The following is a 22,875-nucleotide window of genomic DNA, read 5'->3' on the forward strand; positions in this document are numbered from 1 at the left end:
CTGGTTTTACTTGTCACTAGTTGGCTAAGGCGTCTAAGCAGAGAAGTGTGACCGGATCTGCCAGGGAGCCTTGGGTGTCTTCCCATGGCTTGGGCTCAGGCCGCACACAGCCGACCCACGGTGTGGGCGGCACAGCTGCAGAGACCAGGCCTTCTCCTCCCCGTGAGGGTGGGCTGGGCAGCTTCCTCTGAACGCCTCAGAGCCCTGTGCTCAGGGACCTTCTCTGCAGCGGGGTGGTACCCGGCTGGCTCTCGGCCCTGCTCTGCGGTGGGGTGGGCAGTGCCCGCTCCTGTGCGTGCTGCATGTTGGGACCGCTTGTTGTCTGGAACTAGTCCCCTGCCCCCTCTTCGAGGGCCTTGCTAGGCTCCCCCTGTGCCTCTCCTGGAGGCCCCGACCCTGGACAGTCTTGGGGGCGGTGACGTCCAGGGCTGGGCAAGGAATAGCCAACAGCAGGAAGCAGGTTTGAGCTCGGGTGCCTGATGATGGGTGACCCACATAATGGGGACAAGCCAGAGGGAGATGGGGACTCCCAGGTCCAGTGACCCTTTTCAGATGAGCACGCTACAGGCATGGGCTCACGCTTCAACAACCCATGACTTGGCCTGGTGGAACCCCAGGGGGGGAACAAGTGGGGGACTGTCCCCCAGTGTCCGTTAGAACACCTGCACACCCCAGTAAGGCCCCAGCATAGAGGCTGGGACCACAGGGAGAATGAGGACGCTGGACCTGTGCCTGCTCAACACACAGGAGCGTCTTAACCTAAAACAAAAACAGCCTTGAGGAGAAAATCTAAAAATACACACTCCAAGTCAGAATGTGGGAAATGGGAGATGATAAAGATAGGAGTTAGCAGAACATCCAGGAAGCCCAGTGTTTACACTTATGGGGACAGACCTGGCGGCCTGGGTGGGTGGCGGGGACCCGTGAGGGTGGTGGCGGCGGTGGGGGAGGCCGGCGACACGAGAAGGGAGGGGTGAAGAAACCAGGCGTCCCAGTCCCAGTGAGAAGCCGTGACAAGTCTTAATGTGCCATTTCAATTCAAAGGGGAGAGGAAAGAAATGTTCTTTTTGTTTTGCTCATCAATATGATGAGGTCTCGTGTCCCAAACCACATTCAGGCAGCTCCCGAGTCTGCTTCTGAACGGGCCGTGCAGATCCAGACTGTGGCCAACCCAGCGGGGAGTGTGGTTCCCGAGCCCCTCGACGCTGCCGGGGAGGGGCGGGTGGGCGGGCGGACAGACGGAAAAAGCAGCAGGCTCGCGGGCAGCCGGCTCCCGGCGCTATGTGCTCCCGGCCGTCTGCCCATCCCCTTCGTCGCCAGTGCCTGTGGGAAGCAGCAGCCTCGCCATCAGGTCTCCAACCTGGATGGCACCCCATTCCCCAAGGTCAGGCCCCAACCCCAGAGGTCAGCCTTGGGCCGAAGGCAGGCGGGGAGAGGGGATCTAGGAAACCAGCCCCTGTGTGCCTTCCAGGGCAGGGACCTCTGGCTCACCGCCTGCAGTGGCCCCCGACGGAGCCAGGACGTCGTCGTCGTCACTGTAGTCCTCATTGGACGGGGCCACCCCAGGCTCGGGGACGGGCATCTTGGCCTCCTGCTCCTGCTCCACGCGGCTGCGCAGGGCCAGGATGCGGTGGTGCAGGGCCGCGTACAGCTGGCCCGTGTCCTTGGAGCTGGCCTGGGGAGGCAGAGGAAGTGCCGGTTATAGGCCTCGTGGGGCGGAGCCCCTGGGTGGTGTGGCTGCTGCCCTGCCTCGATGGAATGCCATGACCGCTGGCTTGGACTGGAGAGGAGCCCGACCCTTTCTTCTCACCAACCTGGGGACCACAGACCAAAGCTCCCATGACCCAGGGCCTGGCCCTCCAAGGGGCTCCCAGAACCCACAGCTGGAATGGCCCTCGGTGACACGGTGGCCTCTCGTTTGACTTCTGCCTCTCGTTTGAGGGACTGGCCCGCCTAGTGGCCTCCCTGCTCTCCCCGGCCCACACCCTCAGCACAGGGTGCCCAGTGCCCGTGGGGTGTGCCGAGGAGCCCCCCTCACCGATATCAGGAAGACCTTCACGCCCTGGTCCTCGGTATCCATGGCTGTGATGCGGATGCTCTTCTCACTGGCCTTGTCGATCTGCATCTGGGCCCACAGCTTGGTGTTGAGGATCAGCCTCAGGCTGCCCTGGGTCCGCATCACTGCAACCAACAAGGCCACTCAGCCCTGGTCCCGGCCCCGCCCAACAAGCAGCTGGGAGAAGACACAACAAGGGCGAAATCCCCTCTCTCTCCCAAGGTCTGTGAAAGCCGTCCACATGCTGGAGCCAGCCCGACACCATGTTCCCTGGCCCAGAATCACCAAGGCCACTGACAGGGTCAGAGGCCACATCTAAGTGGGATTTGTGGGTCCATGCAGCGTGAGCCAGGACGGCGGTTCCCTTGGGGGCATTCGTGAGCTGCATACTAAGGACATGCACACTTTCTTTAGGCAACACATCAACATGTCAGGGAAGTTGACATTCCCTGACTGTCCCCCACTCACAGGCCAAGACCCAGTGCCTGCTCTGTGGTATGTTTCAGAAAAAAGGTCAAGGCCAAGCAGTGCTCAGAGCTTCCATCAGGGGGAGACAAGGATAGACTGAGGGAGGTGTACAGTGGATAAAAACTGGGCATTGACCTTCCCTCTGGACGTGCACGTGACACCCCCAGTTCCACCCACAGTGGGCCCAGGGCCACAGTCAGCCTGCCCGATTTGTCAGAGCCCACACAGTGCACCTGTCCCCTGATCCCGTGGACACGGGTGACCCCTCACCTGCCTGCCAACCCAGCTTTCCCCACTGGAATGTGCCTGGAGAGGATTAGAAGGTGTCACTCCAACCCAGGGCCCCAAACGGCCACACACGACGGGGAGCAACCGGGCCAGCTTGGGGAAGCCTTTGGGGTCCTGGCCCCCAACCAACTGGATCTCCCCAAGTCCTCTGAGCCCAGTGAGACCACCTCCGAGGTAGTGGAGCAGCTTGGACAGGCTCGGAGAGAAGGTCTGTGACAAGCACAGAAGACTGTGTGGGGTGAAAGGCTAGGGTGCCTTGGATGGATCTCAACAAGGGAGGAGAGGGAGGAATGCACCAAGGTGGCCAGGCTGCCGACTGGAAGCGGGCAACGAGCTGCGGGCCGGAAAGATGTGCTCTCTGTCTGCATTCGCGTGAACATTTCCACAGAAAAACTGGAAGGAATAGAGGGGATGTCCATGGAAGAAAAAGAATGGTTCCTGAACAGAAGGGACCTTTTCATCTCTGTTCAACTCAGGGACAATTTTGAAGGATGCAATGTGAGCTACTACTACTGGGCCAGGAATTGCTGTTTCTGTAAAGGCTAGAGGACAATTTTAGTTTGGGAAGATTGAAAAAAAGTGAACATACATGTTTCACAATACAGACACGCACACGCTGGTTTTCTTCAAACATGTATATAATGTGTATACACACACACACACCACACATACACCCATTTTTGTAACGAGCATACTTCTTGGAGTAAGATTTACGTACAGGCGGCCCAGGAGCATCACTTATGAAAGGGAACAAAATGCGGAACAACCTACGTGTCCATCAATAGGAAAATGGTGACATACATTCATTGTCAACAGACTAATATAAAAGTTTTTCCAAAAAGTCATGTTTTTAAGAAAATTTAATGACATAGGAACACGTTCACAAAATAGTGAGTGAAAAGAGCAAGATACAAAATCACCCTTTTCCTTAAAAAAGAGCTACAGAACAGGAATGGGTCACCAAAACATTATTAGCAGAGATTTCTCTCTTTATAAAGAGGTTGCAGCTGATGTTTGATTTCTTCTTTTCCCTTTCTACCACGTAACAATTGGCACTTTCATTATCAGAAAGTAAGTTTAAAAATTATTAAGTGCTTTTATCTATTTTCACATTTAGAAAGAGGGGAGTCATGGAAGGGAAGGGCTGGCAGCTGGAGCCTCTGGGCCAGGCCGAGGTGTGGGTGCTGGGAGCTCTCCCGTGGGGACCCGTTTCCTGGCTCCTGGGGTCGAAGGTCAAGCCGGGAAGTCGCGCTTCTCTGCCTTAGGGAGCTGCACCATCCCAGGCCCTCCCCACAGGGGCCCACGCATCTCACCCAGTCGGGACTGTAATGTCCCATCGTCAGTCGATGCCATGTCGTTGAGCCTCAGCAGCCCCCGGCCTCTCTCCACCCACGACTGCGAGGTCTTGTCAAACACAAACAGCTTACACTGGATCTGGAACACAGGTGGCCCTCTGGGTGAGCAGGAATCCTGGCTGGGTGGACACCACTGCAGAGGGACCCCCTGGGAGCCTCCATGTAACTCCAGTGAACTACCAGGGTCAGCAAACTGTGGCCTGGGGCCCACATCTGGCCCTTAACCAGTTTTCTGTCCTATCCTCGAGCTAGAATGGATTTTACACTTTAAAAAGAGGGACATTTAAAAATGAAGGAAATGGAAATCAAAACCACAGTGAGATACCACTTCACACCCACTAGATTGGCTACAACCTAAAACACTGATAATAGGTATCGGAGAGGATATGGAGAAATCATAGGTGGCTGCTACAGATAACAGTTCCTCAAAATGTGAAACATGGAGCGACCACATGGCCTAGCAATGCCACTCCTCGGTATCCACCCAAGAGAACTGAAAGAGATGTGCACACGGAAACCTGTACACGAATGTTATAGCAGCATAATTCACAACAGCTAAAGAGTGGAAACAACCGAAATGTCCATCCACAGACTAGAATCTTACTCAGCCATGAAAAGGAGGGAGGCGCTGACACTCGCCACAACGTGGACGGACCTTGAACACACGGTGCTCATGAGAAGCCGGACACACAAGGCTACACAGTGTGTGGTTCCACTTATGGGAAATGTCCAGAACAGGCACATCCACAAGGACAGGAGGTGGTTAGTGGTTGCCAGGGGCTGGGGAATGACTGCTAATGAGTACAAAGTTTCTTTTTTGGGGACAAAAACATTCTAAATGAGATAGTAGTGATAGTTGTACATCTCCATGAATATACTAAAACCCACTAAATTGTACGCTTTAAAAGGGTGAATTTCACAGTGTGTGCAATGTATCTCAATAAGGCTACTATATATGTTTTAAAAAAACACATCCCACAGAGATCGTATGTGGTCCTTTACAGAAAAAGACTAAGATCTTTGTAAGTCGATCTCTGTTAACATGGACAGATTAAAAAAAAGGTGTTGCATGAGGAAAAGAAATACCACTAAAACCCCCCACTACAAACTCCCCTACACTACGTGTACGTGGTTTACAGACACACGTATGTGTGAGAGAATGAAAGCAGATGAATGGCACACGGAACTGGACGTGCTGCCCCAGGATGGGGAGGCAGACGGGGCCAGGAAGGAACAGGCCGAAGTCTGGGCTGCATCTGTGATTTTTTTCACCTAATAAACAACACTGAGGTGCCAGTGTGACCAAGGAACTACAGCTGTTAACTCTGGGGGGTAGAGAAGGTGTTTGTTACAAGTCCCTGAACTATGAGAACGTCTCAAAACAGATCATTTTGTTGGAAAACAAAGCAATATAAGAAGTTCCTTAGCACTGGCTAAGTTCTCAACAAAAGCCCCACCAACAAGGCCGCAAAGGGTGGGACGCAGGCCCCTCTGTCATTCCCAAGAGAGGTCTGAGCGCCTGGAGGATGTGGGTCGAGCCCTTGGGTGCTGGACCCCCAGATGCACAGAAGCTTCGGGATCTATGGCCCTCACACCTCCACCTCAGGGCCAAGAGCCCCACCTGTGGGCCACCTCACCTGTAACACGTTGCTCTCGGCCTCCTCCCCGGTGATGACTTCCACTTTTTCCAACAAACACTTCCGTGCTGTCGCCTTGGTGTAGGCAGCTGCCGATTCGGCCAGGGACTCTGCAATGTTATTAGCTAAACGACATCGACTATTTACTTGGTGGGGGGAGAGTGTGGACCTCACAGGAGACAAAAGGGTTGGCTTGGCCAACCTATGCCAGCTACCCTATGCCTGGGACTTGGCGTGGACCCCGAAACACGCCAAGTAATTTGGCCTCGGAATCTGCAGGGAGACCAGCTGTGAGCTGCCAGTGTGGCTCCAGCCCTCCCGCTTCCCACCCAGTGGAGGACAGACCTCCAAAGACACAGGGGCGAAAGTCCTTCTGCTGCCTCCGGGTGTGGAAGAGGCGACAACCACCTTGACTACCCTATCTCGTCACAACACAGCGCTACGTGCCGGCTGTTTTCAGATGAACACACCCCCTTTCTGCTCACTGAAAACCAGCGCCCAGAGCTTTCTGGCTCTGGCCCAGTGGCTTGCTCATGAGGTTATTACTGCCGTGCTGAGCTGGTCCCCACATGCCTCCCAGGCAGGGCCGTGGACAGTGTTCCTGTCCCGTGGTGCCCCCATCCACGCAGTAGCAGGACTGCAATATACCTTTCTCAGGGGTGGCCTCCTGGGACGAGGACTCGGACCCGGACTCGGCTGCCGAGTTCTCCCTGTTGACATCCGCAGTGACCTCATTTAATTTGGGGGGGCTCTGCAGGGAAACGAAGGCACACAAGGAGGGGATTGTTTGGGGGTCCTGGTGGACCAACTGCTGCGGAATGGAAACCCCTCAGCCAGGGCGGCTTAGCCAGGAGGAAGTATGGCCGGTGACTGAATGGAAACCTGTCTCAGGATGAGAAGAGACGAGGAGCGGAACCCTGATTTTAAGGAACCCCGACGTTAGGCTGTGTCCATGTTGGCTCTTACTTGCAAGTGGAAGCACCCTAACTTTATAGGAGACAACATGGCAGCCACACCATGCCCCTCTGACTGGGAGAGGGGGCTCTAAAAGCCTTCTGGGCCCCAGGAAGAAGTCCCCACAGGAGCCACTCACCAACACACGCTCGCTCATGTTCTGGCCAAATACGAATTTGTTGGTGGCGGCGTCGGCATTGTTGGTCGAGTTCTCTAAGCTGAAAAGGAGATGGGCTGTGAGTTTGAGGACAGAATCCGGTGGGTAACAGGAGGTGGCCACACTGCCCCTGGCTCACTGGGTTCTGCTTTGGACACAAGCTCTGGGTGACAAAGGTCACTCTGAGGGCCAGGCTGAACAAGCCCACTGAACTCAGGTCCTGCCTGGGGTGTCCACCTAAATCCACCGACCTAAGCGTTCTACAGCTGTGCCCAGAGTGGGAAACAAGGGAGGGGCTGGAGGGCAACCGGGACCCTGGAGCCTTACGCTCCCTCCCCTCTAGCCTGACCCTGAGGAAGGACCGGGCTAGGTCTTGGTCCAGGTGCTGCCTCCCCTCTGGGCCTGAGTCAGGGCTGATGGATGACCAGGCCCCTTGGAGGCTGAAGCTCTCCCTACATGACGCTGGGTACTGGGCCCGAGACACATACCTGGAGCTGATATACTGAAGGAAATAGTTGGTCGCGGTTGGCGTTTCTGAACTGGGGTGTCCGGCATTCTCCATGTCAGCTGCTTCAGTGTTCTCATTTATTAACTGGGAAAGAGACAGGAAACGCTTACACTCAAGAGAACGGTACACTCTGGACCTCTACAGCTCAGTCTGGCTGCACAACCCCTCTGCCATGTGGCATGGCTCCAACACACGGGTGTATGTGCACGCGCTGTAATCAACCCCACAACTTCTTGCTTAACGGTTAGGGTACAAAAACAATTTAAAAGGCTCCCTAATGGGAGCTTTTTCTACCTTGTTTAAAAAAAACGCAGTCAGCCTGGCATGTTGTTGGCATCTTCATCAATGCTTCTGCACCGAGACCACAGAACGCTTACAAATTTGCTATTTAAGGAGTTTATTATAAACATAACAAAAGCATCGCTTCTCGAAGGCTTCTCTGATGCCAACAGCCGTGCCTGCTCCGTGATCTAATGCACTACTCCCGGGAACCCTGAGAGGTGGGAATGAAGGACCTGGTCCTGCGAGCTCAGAGGGGCTAGGAGACCATGGCCTGCAGCTGCCCCCTACAGAAGTTCAGCTGTGACAGACCTCGAGATCACAAGAGCCCTGGACATGTAGGAGACACTGCCCCCGCTCCAATGGCAAGGCAGCATTCCCCTAAACTAGAGGAGCAGACTCAACCTGATGCTCAGCCAGGCCCTGCCCCCAGTGCAGGTGGATTTCAAGGCCCTCCCTTTGTTTGCATCCTCCTGCCAGGAGGGAACAGCCACCAAGGGCCTCATTATTTGGGCTAAAGTCGTGCAACATCAACACGTTTTTCATCTCTTGAGGCATCTGTGCTTCTCTTGGACAGCGACAGCACAGGAGAATACAGACAGCCCCAGCTGCTGTTTTCTGTACACCCAGAGACTTTTGTTTCCTTATTTCAGGGTCTGTCACCCTGAGCACCACTGACCCATATGGGGGCCGGACTATCCTGGGCACTGTGGGGTGCGGACAGCACCCCTGGCCCCTACGCACTTGATGCCAGGAGTACCCTCCCCCAGTGTGACAACCACACATGTCCCCAGACACAGCCACTGATCCTGCCTCAGGGCTCTAAAGGAGTTTCTTGCCAGATGAGCCGCTGGAAATGGCACAGGGGAGCATTCTGGCCTGGGGGCTGTGAAAGGCAGTGCCGCCTACTTTGGTGTTCCCGGGGCACCAGCACCTGGGGTGCACAGCCGAGAATCCCTGCCACTGCCAAATGCCTCCCACCCAGACTCAAAGTCCCCAGACTGGGCCCACCACCTGGGGGGGCAGCCAGAATGTGACAGATACTGCTGCTCCTGAGGGAGAGCAAATGGTAACTTTCCACTTGCCCTACTTTTGAAAAATGGGTGATGGCTCTCATTCAGGAGCGATTTGGTTGTCCCTAGGGGAACATTTGAGCACTATTTGGAGGCATGTGTGGTTGTCACAACCGGGTGTGCGCCTGGTATCCAGAGGGCGGGCCCGGGGATGCTGCTCAACCCCCCCCCCCAAGTGTGCAGGTCGGGCTCCACCTCAACACCATGGGTCTGAGTGCTGCTGGTGCTGAGACAGGGAGCCCTGCCGGAAACAGAAACCTCTCGCTGCTTGCCTCGCTGGCCCCCGCCGCCCGAAGCCACTGAAGAGTCCCACACTTGGGATGGAGAGATGGCCAGCGGGCAGTGTGCCAGGGCGAGCAGCGGAGTACGGGGTGTGCACAACAAGCAGAGGCCGGCTGTGTTGTGCCGGGAGTCACAGGACCACCCCACGACCGTCTCCGCCCCCCGCCCAGCCCTCGGAGCACATACCTTGACTCTGTCCCTCAAGTTCTGCCCGAACACAAACGCTTGCTGTGCAACCTGCTCTTTCTTCTCCCGGCTGTCCTCCTCAGACGCATTGCTACACTCATTTTGCTGGGGCTCTTTCTCCTAGTTAGAAACAACAACAACAACTGAAAAGGGACCTGTCAGCTGTGATGAGCAAACGGAGCCATCTCACGGCATCTCATTCCCTCACTGTGCCTCCCCTGGGACGTCCGAGGAGGTTAGAACCAACAGGAGGAGCACGCAGGCAGACCCGGGCCTGGACGGGGCACTGGGGACATGGGGAGGACGGGATGGCTGCGTCCCTTCTGGGTCTCCCTCCGGCGCAGAGCTGCGCAGATGACTGACTGCCCCAAGATCCAGGCATCAAAGTCTCCAAGAAGCATATGCTACAGAAACGATTTCTATTTCTAATTCCACTGACTGGTTTGAAGGTGGGGGGCTCAGGGAGGTTTCAAAAGGGAATGGCGGATGATCGTTTTCACCATCTGCGCCTGTACAACCACTGGAGGGTGGGGAAGGCGGAGGGTGGAGAAGCCCTGGCAGCAACTTAGCTACTGGAGTGGAAAGACACACAGATGCAGTCAGGCTTGTGCATGAAGCTTGTTGCATTACTGCCGCTCGGATTCCACACGTGCCTCTGCCAACTGCAAGAGCAGGCTCTTTAGCCAGTGCCCCTTATTTTCCAGCTGCTCTGCAACACTACTGGAAAACATATGCTTCTGGCCTGTATAATTCCAGAACCCCAAAGGACTGTTCTTTTAAAAAAACAGCAGACGAGTTCTGGGCTGACCCCCCCCTCCCCCCGACCCCGGCAAACTTCTTCAACTAGAAAGGGCACACGTATGAATCCCCGAGGCATCATTGGGGTGTGGAGCCAGGGAGGGGAGACATTTCTCCACGTAAAATAGTACAAGGCCCTCATCAATGAAAGCCATTTCTCCGGCCCCAGTGGCTCCCCAGGGCTCAGCGGTCAGTGTGCCACTGGCGGGAATCCTACCCTGGAACACGTGGAAATGATATGTTAGACTCGGGCAACGCAGGACTCTACGGCAGAGCTCTGCTCCTGGCACCTTTCCCTCAGAACCACAGAAAGACCCCCAGCCGCCCCAGTGCCAGCGTTCGCCAGCTGTGGTCCTGCACTGACACTGAGGAGCAGGTCCAGAGGCTGTGACGGGCCAACACTGACACTGCAGAGCAGGTCCCAGCCTCCTGCTCAGCGCGCTCCCTGCCCGGGCACACGGACCTCGGGTGCTGGCGCCTCATCAGAGGGACTTCTCCGTGCAGGGTTGTCGGGCAATGTCGATGTCGCTGCTCCTGTGCAGTCTGCTGGGACACTGAGCCCATTGGTGCCACTGCTCGGGACTGTGGGGACAAAAGGACAGTGGGGGATGGGAGTTCATTGTTGGACCACCTCCTGTGCTCCCTCCCACCACCGTCTGGACCAATAGCATAATCTCTCTTTTTTAAGAAAGGATCTGGCATCACTACTAAAAGTCGTAAATTCTTAGATTCTAAGACCAAAACCAAAACCAAAACCTCACAGAAATGAGACTATTTTATTTCTTACTCCACAAAGAACTGTGTGAATTTTCAGTGTATTTAGAAGCAATATTGCTAATGAAGAGAAAAAAATACTGGGGGTGCCAAAAAAATGTACACACATGACTTGTATTCATGTTTTGTTATCGGTATATGTTGAGTACTAGTTTTTTTCTTTCTTAAAATGTATATACATTTTTTTTGGCACCCTCTGTATATTGGGGAACAATTATGGGTTTTATAAAACAAGTTTCATAAACACCATCTTTATTCTATGCGTTTTTTCCTTTCAATAGTTGAGCTTACACGACATGCACAGTTCTAAACCTGGTTGTGACTGCTGAGCATTATATTAAAAAATTTCCCAATTAAAAACTCTTCAGAAATATTAACTATCTCCCTCATGTGGGATGTTGCGTTGCATCTGATGAAAAGTCTTGAATTACAGGGAAAGATCAAGACGAAGACAAGAAGAGCTCATTAGTACTAAGAAAATTAAAGATTAACTGAGAACCAGTGCCTGTGTGGATGTAATGGAAATAGAGTGTGAGAGTTATGTCTTCGGGCTGGCGACTGAAATGAAGATGCACGTGCAAACCCCCCTTGGAGTCTGACACGCAGGGCTGAGTCTCGCCTGCCAACACGCAGAGACGAATCTGAACCGCTCAAGGAGCGGGGGCAGTGTTTATGACGCCAGTGTGTGCACAAAGCACATGGGCTTCAGCAGTCATACTGGGCTCCCCAGGGATGCAGTGGGTTGTTTTCCCAGCGCTCTACTTCCGAGTGCATTCAGCAGATGTGACCAAAGCCACCTGTGCTGAAACATGGCTGTTCCACGCGTGACTTCAGAAATACTTGGCCCTGCCATAGAGGCCAGGCTCCAGGACCAACCACGTTTCTTACCGGTTGGTGAAAGTGCCTTTGGCTGTGGGGCTTGTAACACTGCGGGGCGAAGCACGCTCCGCTGCTGCTCCTTGGGCTTCTGGCTTGGCAGACCTGGGAACAGAGGTTGGTTTACTTGGGGTCCTTTGGGCCTCGGGCAGAAACACAACAGCTCAGGCTCTCGGGCATTTTATAGACAAATTAACCCCAGGAACCCATCTGATGTCCCTCATAGGCTGGACTCTGCAGGGAAGCACGTTTAACAAAAGAGAAAACCCAAGATATTTTCGTTATAGCTAGACATGCAGAGTCCGGCTATTGTTACTCTTATATGTGATCAGACGACATTCCCATGAAGCTGATCATGGCTGTGAACTAATCCAGGGAGCACAGTAATGCTACGGGGAGTCAAGGGATAGCCGTTCTCGGCTGCTGGCCCCCAGGGTCAAGCACAGCCGTGAGGGGAAAGCAGCGAAGCCACAGGTGACCCCCCTACCCCGAGTTTAGGACACTGCTTGAGGTCACAGAAAAGCACCCTTTGCACCTGCTTTTTAAAATGCCATATTGAGAAAATCCCTCTGCTAAACAGCTCGGGCAAGGACAAGAGAACACTTCTGGCCCTGCCTGGTCAGACAGCACCATCGCTAGGCCCTGCTCACTGGCAGCGTGCCACTGGATTGAGGCCACTCTGCAAATCAGGATTAATACCGTGGCATGCTGGGGCCGGAATGCCCTGGAGACACAGCCTCAGCCAACTGAGCCATCGCTTTGCTGGGCACAGAGCCTAATGTGCCACACCAAGCCAAGCCTGCTCCCCCGCTGCTGTCTCCACCTCTGCGCCATGGAAAGATGACAGGTGGGAGAACCACCCTGGTCTGACAGGCTCTTTAAAGCATCTTTCCAGGGCTCATGTGTCAGGGAACTGAACCCTGAGGGCACTGCTGGGGCTGCCTCAGGTGCCCATAAACAGACGCTGCCAGAGGCTTGGAAGGGTGTGAGAAAGCCATTCTACTCGCTCCTCCAAGGCGGCACCTACCTGCGCTGGGTGCCTGGCCATGGATCAGTGTGGGCGGCTTCAACCGGAATCCACTGCTCTTTTCCTCTACAAGAACAAGACAAACAATAAAGGCAGGACGGCCTGTGGTGGGTGGCGAGGCTAGGAGGGGGCATGTGCAGGAGAAGGCTGGACTGGGCCTCAGTGGCCGGGGGCCTGGACAACCAGGAAAATGTTTCCAGATGGAAACAAATGCAGAAGCCCCCTCAACCACCAAGGCTGTAAGCCCGCCCTGGTGAGGAGGAGGCAGGGGGCTGTAGGAAGTGCTGGCCCGGGGGCAAAGCGCTGACAATGGATGACCACAGGGCACTGAAGGTGCGAGACAGAGTGACGTAACCACTTCGCCAAGGAGCCTTCCAGCTGGAGGGTGAGTGCAAGACTGGTCAGCCCATGAACCACCTCACCCAGCAGCCTGCCAAGAATGTGGACGCCATGCTGCCCTCGGATCCTGGGGAATGTCAGGGGACCACCACATAAAGGTCCCCGGGACCTGACTCCCTTTCCTAGAGGACTTGTCAGAGATGCATCTGTAACTGGGAAACGCCTCTGTACTACCAGCAGATGTCTGGGAAATGAGACATGTTTTCTGTGGTGAGAGATCAAGGGTGGCAGACAGCGGGCTTGCTGTCTCTCCAGATGTGCCTGGGGAGCTGTGCCTCATGGCTTAATGAGCTCACCGGACGGAAGGCCTGGGAGAAGGAAAAGAGCTGTTTGTCCTGGCCGCACGTGAGGAGGTGGGGCCTCCGCCGGGACTTGAGTTTGGGTTGACAAATACAGGGCCTCCTGGTATGCTCAAAACCTGATTTCAGCTCAGCCACTAGTTCACCCAGATCCCTTAATCCGTGCATCTTGGTGACTCAATTGCAGAAGGGGGCATGGGGAACAGTGTACTGCAATCCTTGGTGGGAAGGATCAGCATAAAAAGCCTGTGACTCCAACAGGCCAGGACTGTCCCCGGGGAAGCACAGGGACAGCAGCATTTTGGGCCAACAGAGGCAGCCCGGCTTTTGTGCTAAGGTTCAACCCATCGGATAAAACCCTTGTCAGGTTGGCAGGGAACAGGATCACTATACACAAATTAGTTGTGCATTTCTATACACTAGCAATGAACAACCCAAAAATGAAGTCAAGAAAACAATTCCATTTACAATAGCACAAAAGAGAATAACACCCTTGGGAATAAATTTAACAGATGAAAACTACAACACATCATTGGAAGAGACTAAAGGCTTAAAATAAATGGAAGGATACCTCAAAAGGTCACATAGTGTGTGATTCCATGTATATGAAATGTCCAAAACAGGCACATCCAGAGATGGAAAGTGGACTCCTGGTTGCCAGGGGCTGGGGGAGGGGGATGGGGAATGACTACCAAAGGGCATAGAGTTTTTTTGGGGGTGATGAAAATGTTACAAAAAATTATGGTGATGTTTGCACAACTTTGTGGATATACTAAAACCCAACAACTGTACACTGAAACGACAACACAAATGCTTTGTTTGACCAGATTTTCAGGTAGGAAAGAAAATCAGAGCATACTTCCAGATGAAACAGAAGGGCCCTCTCCCTGCTGCCTACATGGTGGTGAGCCAAACTGCTCTCCTTGGGCAAAAACAGAACTGCAGAAACTCACTGCTGGTCTGTGAAAAGGAGTCGAGGCTCCTGAGAGTCTGCGTCCGTGGGCTGCTGTCTCTCCTGTAAGAGAGCTCTGGGGCATAAAACCACACTCAGGAGAATCAGACACCACAGGATGTAGAGGAAGACATGCTGTCAGATGTTCCTTTCAGAAGGAAAATACTGAATTACACTTCCAAAGCTCAGGGTTATGCAGAAGATGACTGGCAATTTAAAAACAAAAAAACTGAGCTACAGTCACAATTTAGATAGTTTTGCAAAGCCCTTCGAGCGGCTTGGCAATGCTCACACTGTCGCTCCAGACTGACGCCCACCACTGTGCCAACAGCCAGTGACAGAGGGGCCGGTCGAGGCTGAGCAGGGCAGTGGGCCCACATAATCGTTGGCACTGACCATCTACTAGCATTGGGCCTGGTGCCAGGCCCACCCTGCAGATGCCCAGGAAATCCACGCGGAGGCTGCAGTGAATAGATGGACAGATAGACAAGGTACGCCGTACTGCTAATGGCAACTGGGACTCAGGACAGAAGGGGCCCAAAGAGGCAGGGAGGGGTGCTTAGGGGGCAGTCAAACCCGAAACAGGCCTCCCCTTCCCTAAAACAAGTGAGGTGCCTTCTCATGGCCTCCAGAAACTCACTGTCCTGCAACATGGTCAGAGTACAACAAAGAGGCGCTGCCTGGAGGTCAGAGCCCCGCCACACACGCCAGGGTCCCGGGGGTACACAGACGGCTGCACTGCTGTCTTCTCGGCACACGCATGCCCCTCTGTGAGCTCGCTGGGGGAAGAGGTCACTCCCTCAGAGACCCTGAGTGATGTCTGACGGAGCAACGCTCACCCCCCAGGGAACACCAGATTTAACCAGGAAAATATATCAGAATTTAACCCGATATATACCAGATGGTGAAAAGATTCCAAGAGAAGGCAGCCCAGTGGGGACTAGGGCCTGCGCAAGGGTGGAGCTGGTGCAGGGTGGACAGGGGCCTCGGCCACGTACAGGGAGATGGAGCGATGAGTAAGTGCACTGAGGACAGAGGGAGCCAGGCTTCTCAGTTAGAAAAGAGGTAGAACCGCGAAGGGGGAGACTAAGATGAACTCTGCTGGTGCTGACTTGGAAGTACCCACGTGAACCTAGAGTTACCCACGTGTGCAGCTAGACAGAGCTATAGAAATACGTGTGCACAGCAGCACAGGTATGCACACAGGTGCGTGTGTGTGTGTGTTCCCAGCTCTGGGCACGGAGCGGGCCTGCGAGCAGTGACCGCCCAATGGCGGTGAGCACACCGAGCAGCCAGACCTTGGTCTCGAGACCACTGTCCACTAAGCAGAACCAGGACCGTCTGAGAAAAGGGGAGAGAAGGTGATAAGCCTGCAACCTCTTGTTATGACAGAAAGAAAGTGCTTAAAATGATGGGGACTTGGCAAAAGGACATAGGAACCTGGCTTGATGGGGCCCATTGGCCAAATCTGGGACAATGAAAATAAATTGGTGATTAAAATGAAATCTGAATGTGAAAATAAATACTAATAACAACAGATTATAACCCACTGACTAAATGGGGCAATGATGGGGCAGAAAACCTTCACCTGGCCACCATCAGAGTAATGATTACCTCAAACAAGAAAACACCAGTGGTCGCCAACACGGGAGGGCAGTGAGAGGAGCAATGAGATGTCCTCGTGTCGCGCCAAGTATCTCTCCAGAACACATTAATCACAAAGGGAAGAAATGATTACACAGTGGGGAGACCAGGCAGGTCCCCCCGAATGAGCGATCAGCCAACCCCCCAGCAGCGCACACCTCAGCGGGGTGCACCGGGACCGCATGGCCGCACTTCTGTGGTGCTCTAGCCCCACGCATGTGGGATCTGGGGGGCAGCGCCAGGAAACACTGACACATCAAATGACTTCTCTAAAATAACTGCCCTATAATTTTCAAGGTCAGAAAAGTCAAGGAAAGACTGAGGAACTACTCCAGATGGAAAGAGAGACATGGGCTGTGTGACTGGGATCTGATGCCTTTGCTCTGTGGAATGTCACTGGGATGACAGGGGAAATTACATGGGGTTTCTAGGTAAAAGGATCGAGAAGTGCTTTATAAAACTCTACTGTATGTTTTAAGTTTTTTTTCAAAATTAAAGCTAAAAAATAAAAGACAGGCAGGCAGACAAGGATATAAGATGGTCACTTTGCAGAGTTGAGATGCAAGTCTAATATGACTGCACGCTGTATCGGGGACCAGGGCTGTGTCAGGGCCTCTGGGGCAAGACCAGGCTGCCCCCCTTTACTCAGGGCTGCTCTGCTCTCAGTGCTGCTGGATAAAGGTTTTGGGGGCAAAGAAGAGGGGAGCGAGGCCATCACTCACAGACCTCAGAGGTGATTGTGAGATTCAGAAAAGAATCTGACAGCACAAAGGGATTGACACTTGGCTTTACTGACTGTCCCTAGACCAGAACTGGCACCCCACGGCTAACAACAACCCCACAGCTCAGAACACCACTTGCTAATCCAGTGCCTAGGTAAAACCAAAAACCACGCTCCTCTTCAGATGGGGGAGAGTCAGTGCCAAATAGTTTGCTTTTAGAGTCAGAATGAATTCATTCAACTGTTTGAAATGGTGCCATCAAATCAATCCTCAAAGTTATAAAAACTCGCCTGTTCCCTCTACATTGCCCTCATGCCAGAGTATGACTTCTCTCACAATGCTTTTGAAGTAGGCAATGAATTTATATAAGGTAGGTTGGGTTACAGGATTCGGGTGGTTAAACTTGCTCATTAAATCTTTTATGAGGAGAAACTTTCAGGAAATATTGGAGTTGGTTCTCAAGCGAAAGACCAAAAAAGGCAGGTTCCATATTCTTCAGAGGGGAGCAAGCTGTTTTCTTTAAAGTTTTAAAGCTGTGATTAAATATATTTATCTGACCACATCTAAGCAGTATTAATTAATGTGAGAATTTAATACACAGAAAAGGGGTCTGGAAAATTATAATTCACATTAGTTACCTTTGGGATGGTAGAGTGGGAAAGGGACAGGCATATTCTTTAACTCTGTATTTCTAATTTGCCTCTTTTTCATGATATGAACATATTAATTGCATAAAATTTTGAAAAATGAGTAACACACCCCTCCCTCCCTTCCTTCGTTCCTTCTATTTCCCTCCCAAAGGACGTAAAACTGCTTGTCACCAGGCCTTGCTCACAGAAGCAGAAGGGCTTATGAAGCCTATCCCACACGATTCCAAACGTACAAGCTGAAGCACAGGGAAAACACTGGGGCACTGAGAAAGACTCCTGATTTCAAATTGCCCGTTCCTGTTAAGACGTAATTTTACAATATCAACTGCTTTTCAGCCTAGGAAAACCCCCAGCGACTGGCTTTGAGAGGCAGAGGGGCATGAGGGCTCACCTGGTTCTGAGTCAGAATTGCCTGCAGATGGCTCGCAGAAGGTTGATGGCATAAAAACATTGTTTTTTGATACTGTCAGCAAGGAGGTGCAGGCAGGAGAGGGAACAAGAGGAAAAACAGAGTGAGTAGGCGGGGCCGCCCTGCCCTGGATCACCTCTCCCACCTGAGGGGTTGATCTCCGAGCTCCACTGTGGTGCGGGAGGTGGGGTGAGCGTTCTGAATGAGGCCTTTGGATACCCGAGACTCTCTACAGCAGAAGGGGGTCTCCAGCCCAACGGCTTCTCTCTGACATCTAGCAGTCAACTCAGGTCTATGGTGCCACTTCTCTCGTCCTCGTGCCCCTGGCCTTTCCTGCTGGGGCAGCCAAGAGGGAAGTAGAACACACCAGATGTTCCAAGTCTCACCTGGGGCCGAGCCGCAGCCCTGCTCCTTGTCACCAGTTGGGGCTTGAAGGTTGGCTGCACCCCCTCCCCTCACTTGTTTAGGACCTCACTGGTACCGCTCATCTTTCCATTCCCCCTGACGACTGGGAGCTGAGTATCTCCTAGGCCAATGCAGTAGAGAGGGAAAATGTTCGGTGGTCCTTTGCCCCTTCAGCCCAGGGCCAAAGCACAAATCACCTCATCTCTTCTCTGCTGCATCTTCCTGATGCAGAAAGTGGGGTTCAGCAGTAGACACTGAACGGGAGGAACACCATCATAGCCAGGAAGCGGACGCTCCCTCATTCCGTAGGAACACCTATGCAACAAGCGGGCAGAGACCCTTAAAAAAAGGCTGTCCACTGCAGCCTGGACTGCAAACCGACCGGACGGCTCTGGTGCCTGGTTAGCAAACGACAGTGTGCCATTCAGGGGGTCTTAGGCAGTCGTGAGAAAGGATGTGGCCATGTCCAAAAAAGGCGTGAAGGGAAACTGGCAGGAAATCAAGTGTATAATAGGGACAACCGTGAAAGGACGCCCCTATTTGCACAGGCCATTTCTGTAATGTTTGCATCACTTTTCTAAGCAGACAAACCTCTCAAGAATGTCTTTTTCCCTTAAAGTGATATCCTTAAGGTCCATATTTGTAAAATATTTTATATGAACTTCTCAAGAATGAACTTCAACTTGGGTAACTAGAAATCGTCTCCCAACACCCGTACATCTCTAAGTCAGCGCTCCAGAGACCAAGACAGAGAACATGGGACGATGCCAGAGTGGACAAGTCCAGATGAGCTGGAGGCAAGGGGGCCGCCCTGCGGCAGCGTTTACCCTCCAATCTGCAGGGGCATCCTTAGGCTTGCGAAGCCCCCACTAAGTAGCCCCAGCGTCTCTCTATCCCAGAACCTGCCCCTTCCCTGCACCAGCCTTGTATAAGCGCTGGCTGGACTGCTGGCCACCGTGCATGTACTCAGATCATGCCCCATCTAGTCACCTCCACAGAGTCCCAGGCTTCAAGGCTCCAAGTCCCCTCCTTCTAGGAGCTCATGGCATTTCACCACCAAATTGTCTGTTGGAGCCACTCAGCTCACTATGTACCGTGTGCGCGCGCGCGCGCTTCTTAACTGGACCACCAAGGTCTAGGCACATGGCAGAATGGTCAGAACACCCCACTTTGTACTTCCTACACCTTCAGTCTACAGACACAGCCAGCAGCCTTTGGAAGGTGGCATGTAATTAATGGTTAGAGCCCCAACAGGGCTCTGACAGTCCTTTTCCTCTCGTCCAGGGGGACGTTTTTCTTGGTGTGTTCCTTATCAGTGAACTAGGTCACACCCCTCTGTAAGTGTCACTGATCTCAGACTGGGGTACCCGGTGCTACACCTCAGGCAAGCTCCAACCTTATGTGACAGAGACCAAGTCTCAGATTGATTCTACCTGGATCTGGGCAGAAGATGACAACAGGTGTGAGACACTGGAGGGAAACAGTGGGCTTATCAACATGGATGCTTTTACCATGCAATACAGGTCTGTAACTGTTACCTGACTGTGAAGGTGGGAATTGGGTTAAAGAGGACGTCCTTTCTCGCTTGACAGGAGGGCAGTAATTTCCATCTTCTCGGTCAGAATCTACAGAAAATAATGAGGAGGAAAAAAAAAAATCAGGCTGCTTCCACGTTTACAATCCAAGATGGAGAAACGTTTTAGAGATTTCCTCACCTTCTCCACCTTCGGGGCTGGAGCCTCCAGCAGACCTCTGAAACGAGAGCACAATCAGGGTGGAAGAGCGGGCCAAGCTGGCCTCTCACCTACAGCTCCTGAGATCCTTCATAAACGGATCCTGAAACGCAGCGCTGAGGGCGAACTCCCTGAGCTCAGCCACCCGAGTGACTTTCAACCTAATGCTCAAAATGCCTCTGAAGAACCTTCCACATCTGGCTGACCAGGCCACGAGCCAAGGAATCCTCTTAACGACAGAGCGCAATTACAGCACAGGAACCGGTTTCTTTGTTTCTGCACAGGTTACAGCCAACTGGCGTGCCACTCCTCGATTCAAGCACAGTGAAACTTTATCTGACCCCAACTCGTTTTGCCAAGAGCTGGAAAGCGACCCTGTCTCCCCTCGGATGGGCAGCAGGACTGTTTAAAATGGTCACATGACACTGGCTCGTGGCAGTTTCCATTCCTTGCCCTGGCACACCCCACGGTTTGGAACCCTATTTCCAGCTGGGCTACCGTTTGCAGAGCAAGTCAGAGCTCTGACGCCTTGGACAAAAGTCTGCCGCAAAGCGCTCAGAACAGGACTGTCAAATGCAACAATTCAGCAGACTACAGACCCCATGGAACGGCACATGCGGAGAGAAGGCGGCTGGAATCATCCCCTTAACCTCGTTTTAGAATGTGAACAACTAACAATTAAGACGCCTTTGAGAGCCAAATGGGGCCCCTCCTACCCTGGGACAACACACAATCCCTCAGGTCCCTTTCTCAGGGCCTTGTCACCAAAAGCAAACATGGAGGTGTGAACAGCACTCCTCCCAGGGTGCTTTTTTAGAGCCAGCAGAGGAGCCCATTTTTTTAATTTTTTTTTTTTTTAGTTTCAGAAGAGCCCCAGGGTTCAAGTTCAGCCAAATGACGACCACCTGCCTGGAGGAGCGATTAGGGATAAAATGAGATGGGACATGTGAAAGTGCTTTGCGAGCCCAGAGCAAAGCCCAGAGTGTGTGGAGGCAGGAACTGTACGCAATAACAGAGCTGCTGAGGAGGGAGCTGGAGGGAACCTGGCGGCAGGACTCTGGCCAGTGACCCGGAATCCGCTCTCGGCTCTCCTGACGTCTGGGGCCTCACTGGTGAGAACTCCCTGAAACCAGGGGTGGCATACTGTTTCATAAAGGGCCAGAAAGTATTTTCAGCTTCACAAGCCACGTTATACATTGTTTGTTTTTTATAATCTTTTAAAAATAGAAATACCATCTTAGCTTGTGAATCCGTGTGTGCACAGCCCTGTCCTGAAGGCTGGCGAGAGCCTGGACAGAAAGAAAATGATCCCAACCTGGACTCTGCATCCCGTGCGAGCCGACGACTCAGGTCTGAGTCAGAAAAGCCAGCCTGGGTCTCCAGCTCCAAGCCTGCGATTTAAGAGCTCCCTGGAAGCGTCTGTGAAGGGGAGAGGAGGCCACTGTCCTCAGGTGTGTCTTGGGGAATTGGGAGGCTCAGAGGAGACCATCTATCCAAGTGCTTGGGAAACACAAACCCTCGTAACCACGGGGGTTCAATAGTCCTCGGGGCAGCTGTGAACATACCATGGGGCAGAGTGTGAGGCAGCTCGATGCCCCTCTCAAAGGCTTGTAGATCTAGTCAGTTTCTCCCCGACTGCCATTGTTTACACGGGAAACCTTGGGCAAACTATCTCATTTGGAGAATTAGGGTGCCAGCATCTCCCTCAGAGGGAGGTGGCAAGGGGTCAGTGGGATAAGGAGGTGACTTCTGCTTAGCCCAGCACCCAGCCTTGTTATAACTGTTCATGCCTCACCCCTCACCATGGCCACCCTCTCCCAGCAAGCTCACTTCCGCAGGACTTTACACCCTTGGGCAGGGCTCGAGCTCCGGGACAGGCATGAACAGGAGAGTCGGGATGTGGGGTAATGTCCTGGGGGCAGCTGGGAGGTGAGGGGCCAGATCTGGAGACACTCAGCGGGGGTTAAGAGGAGGGGCCTAAGACTCAGCATGGGGATGCTGAGAGACGCACTCCTGCAGGGCTGACTCTGCAGAGGTCAGGCCCTGGGGTGACACGTGATAAGGCAGAGCTGTCACCAGGGCGCCACACCTCCGCTCTGGGATCACAGCCTTCCTTGGGTGACATCGAGGTGCAGGCTCCAGGCACCGCTCCTATTCCTTCCCAGTGGGTCCGGCCCACCCTCCCCCATCCTCAAGTCCTGTGGCCCTGCAGGTCCTGCCACTTCCTGGATTGACTTCTGGAACCTGGAAATGGCCACCCTCTCTGGCCTCTGTCCACACTGCTCCCTCATCCACTGACATCCTCATGTCTGTTCCTTGACTTTGCCTGTGAAGACACACCCCTCGGTCCACTGGCCTCACTGCTCCCTCTTACCCCGATTGTGTGATCTGTGTCAGGGTCCCCCGCTAGCCTCTGAGTTCCAGGAGGGGACTGGCCCGGGGCACCCCACAGTAGGAGCTTGCGCGGTATTTGCTCAGCGAAGGACCATGTCCATCGAGTTATGCCAAGAGCAGCGGCCCATGTCCTAGTCAGCAGCCCTGAAAGCTGTTAGGCTCACGTTTCCTCATGTTTCCTCTGCTGCTGGGGAGGAAATTCCTCTAGCACCTCAATCTCAAGAGGCCTCCACACTGAGCTTTCCTTTGCCCCGCAGGCCACTCAGGTTAATTTCCACGTGTGTGAATCTCCTAAGGCTCCTTCTGCTATGGGTTTCTAATTTCATTCCACTGTGGTCGGAGAAGACTGCATGACTTCAGTCCTTTCAGATGTACTGAGACTGGTTTTGTGGCCTAGCACATGGTCTACCCTGGAGAATGTTCCACGTGCCCATGAGGGGAACCTGCGCTCTGCAGCTGTCGGGTGGAGTGGTCTGCAGACCTGCGAGGTCTGCGTGGTTCTGTGCTCTGGGAGTCCCCAGGGTCCTCATGCGTCTGTCTGGATGTTCCA

At 53.3% G+C, this 22,875-nt stretch overlaps 1 protein-coding gene across 8 annotated transcripts in view; it reads right to left on the reverse strand.

Moving 5' to 3' along the window:
- Positions 1 to 1,001: 1,001 nt before the first annotated feature.
- Positions 1,002 to 22,875, reverse strand: part of RANBP3 (RAN binding protein 3) — a 51,393-nt gene continuing 29,519 nt past the window's right edge. For 2 of the 8 annotated variants that reach the window (XM_019710777.2, XM_074337662.1), the window contains 15 exons: positions 19,914 to 19,950; positions 19,737 to 19,823; positions 17,776 to 17,847; positions 12,719 to 12,784; positions 11,704 to 11,796; positions 10,505 to 10,623; positions 9,244 to 9,363; positions 7,404 to 7,507; positions 6,898 to 6,976; positions 6,453 to 6,555; positions 5,805 to 5,914; positions 4,126 to 4,246; positions 2,039 to 2,181; positions 1,492 to 1,675; positions 1,002 to 1,323 (listed from right to left, as the gene is read on the reverse strand). In XM_019710777.2, coding sequence (XP_019566336.2) covers positions 1,280 to 1,323; positions 1,492 to 1,675; positions 2,039 to 2,181; positions 4,126 to 4,246; positions 5,805 to 5,914; positions 6,453 to 6,555; positions 6,898 to 6,976; positions 7,404 to 7,507; positions 9,244 to 9,363; positions 10,505 to 10,623; positions 11,704 to 11,796; positions 12,719 to 12,784; positions 17,776 to 17,847; positions 19,737 to 19,823; positions 19,914 to 19,950 — 1,482 coding nt within the window. In that variant the 3' untranslated portion in view covers positions 1,002 to 1,279. Of the gene's footprint in view, positions 1,324 to 1,491; positions 1,676 to 2,038; positions 2,182 to 4,125; positions 4,247 to 5,804; positions 5,930 to 6,452; positions 6,556 to 6,897; positions 6,977 to 7,403; positions 7,508 to 9,243; positions 9,364 to 10,504; positions 10,624 to 11,703; positions 11,797 to 12,718; positions 12,785 to 17,775; positions 17,848 to 19,736; positions 19,824 to 19,913; positions 19,951 to 22,875 lie in introns of all 8 variants that reach the window. The other 6 variants (XM_019710776.2, XM_019710781.2, XM_019710778.2 and 3 more) reach the window with 3 other exon arrangements.

Source organism: Rhinolophus sinicus, linkage group LG07 (assembly GCF_036562045.2).
Source record: "Rhinolophus sinicus isolate RSC01 linkage group LG07, ASM3656204v1, whole genome shotgun sequence".
NCBI classification, from domain to species: Eukaryota; Metazoa; Chordata; class Mammalia; order Chiroptera; family Rhinolophidae; genus Rhinolophus; species Rhinolophus sinicus.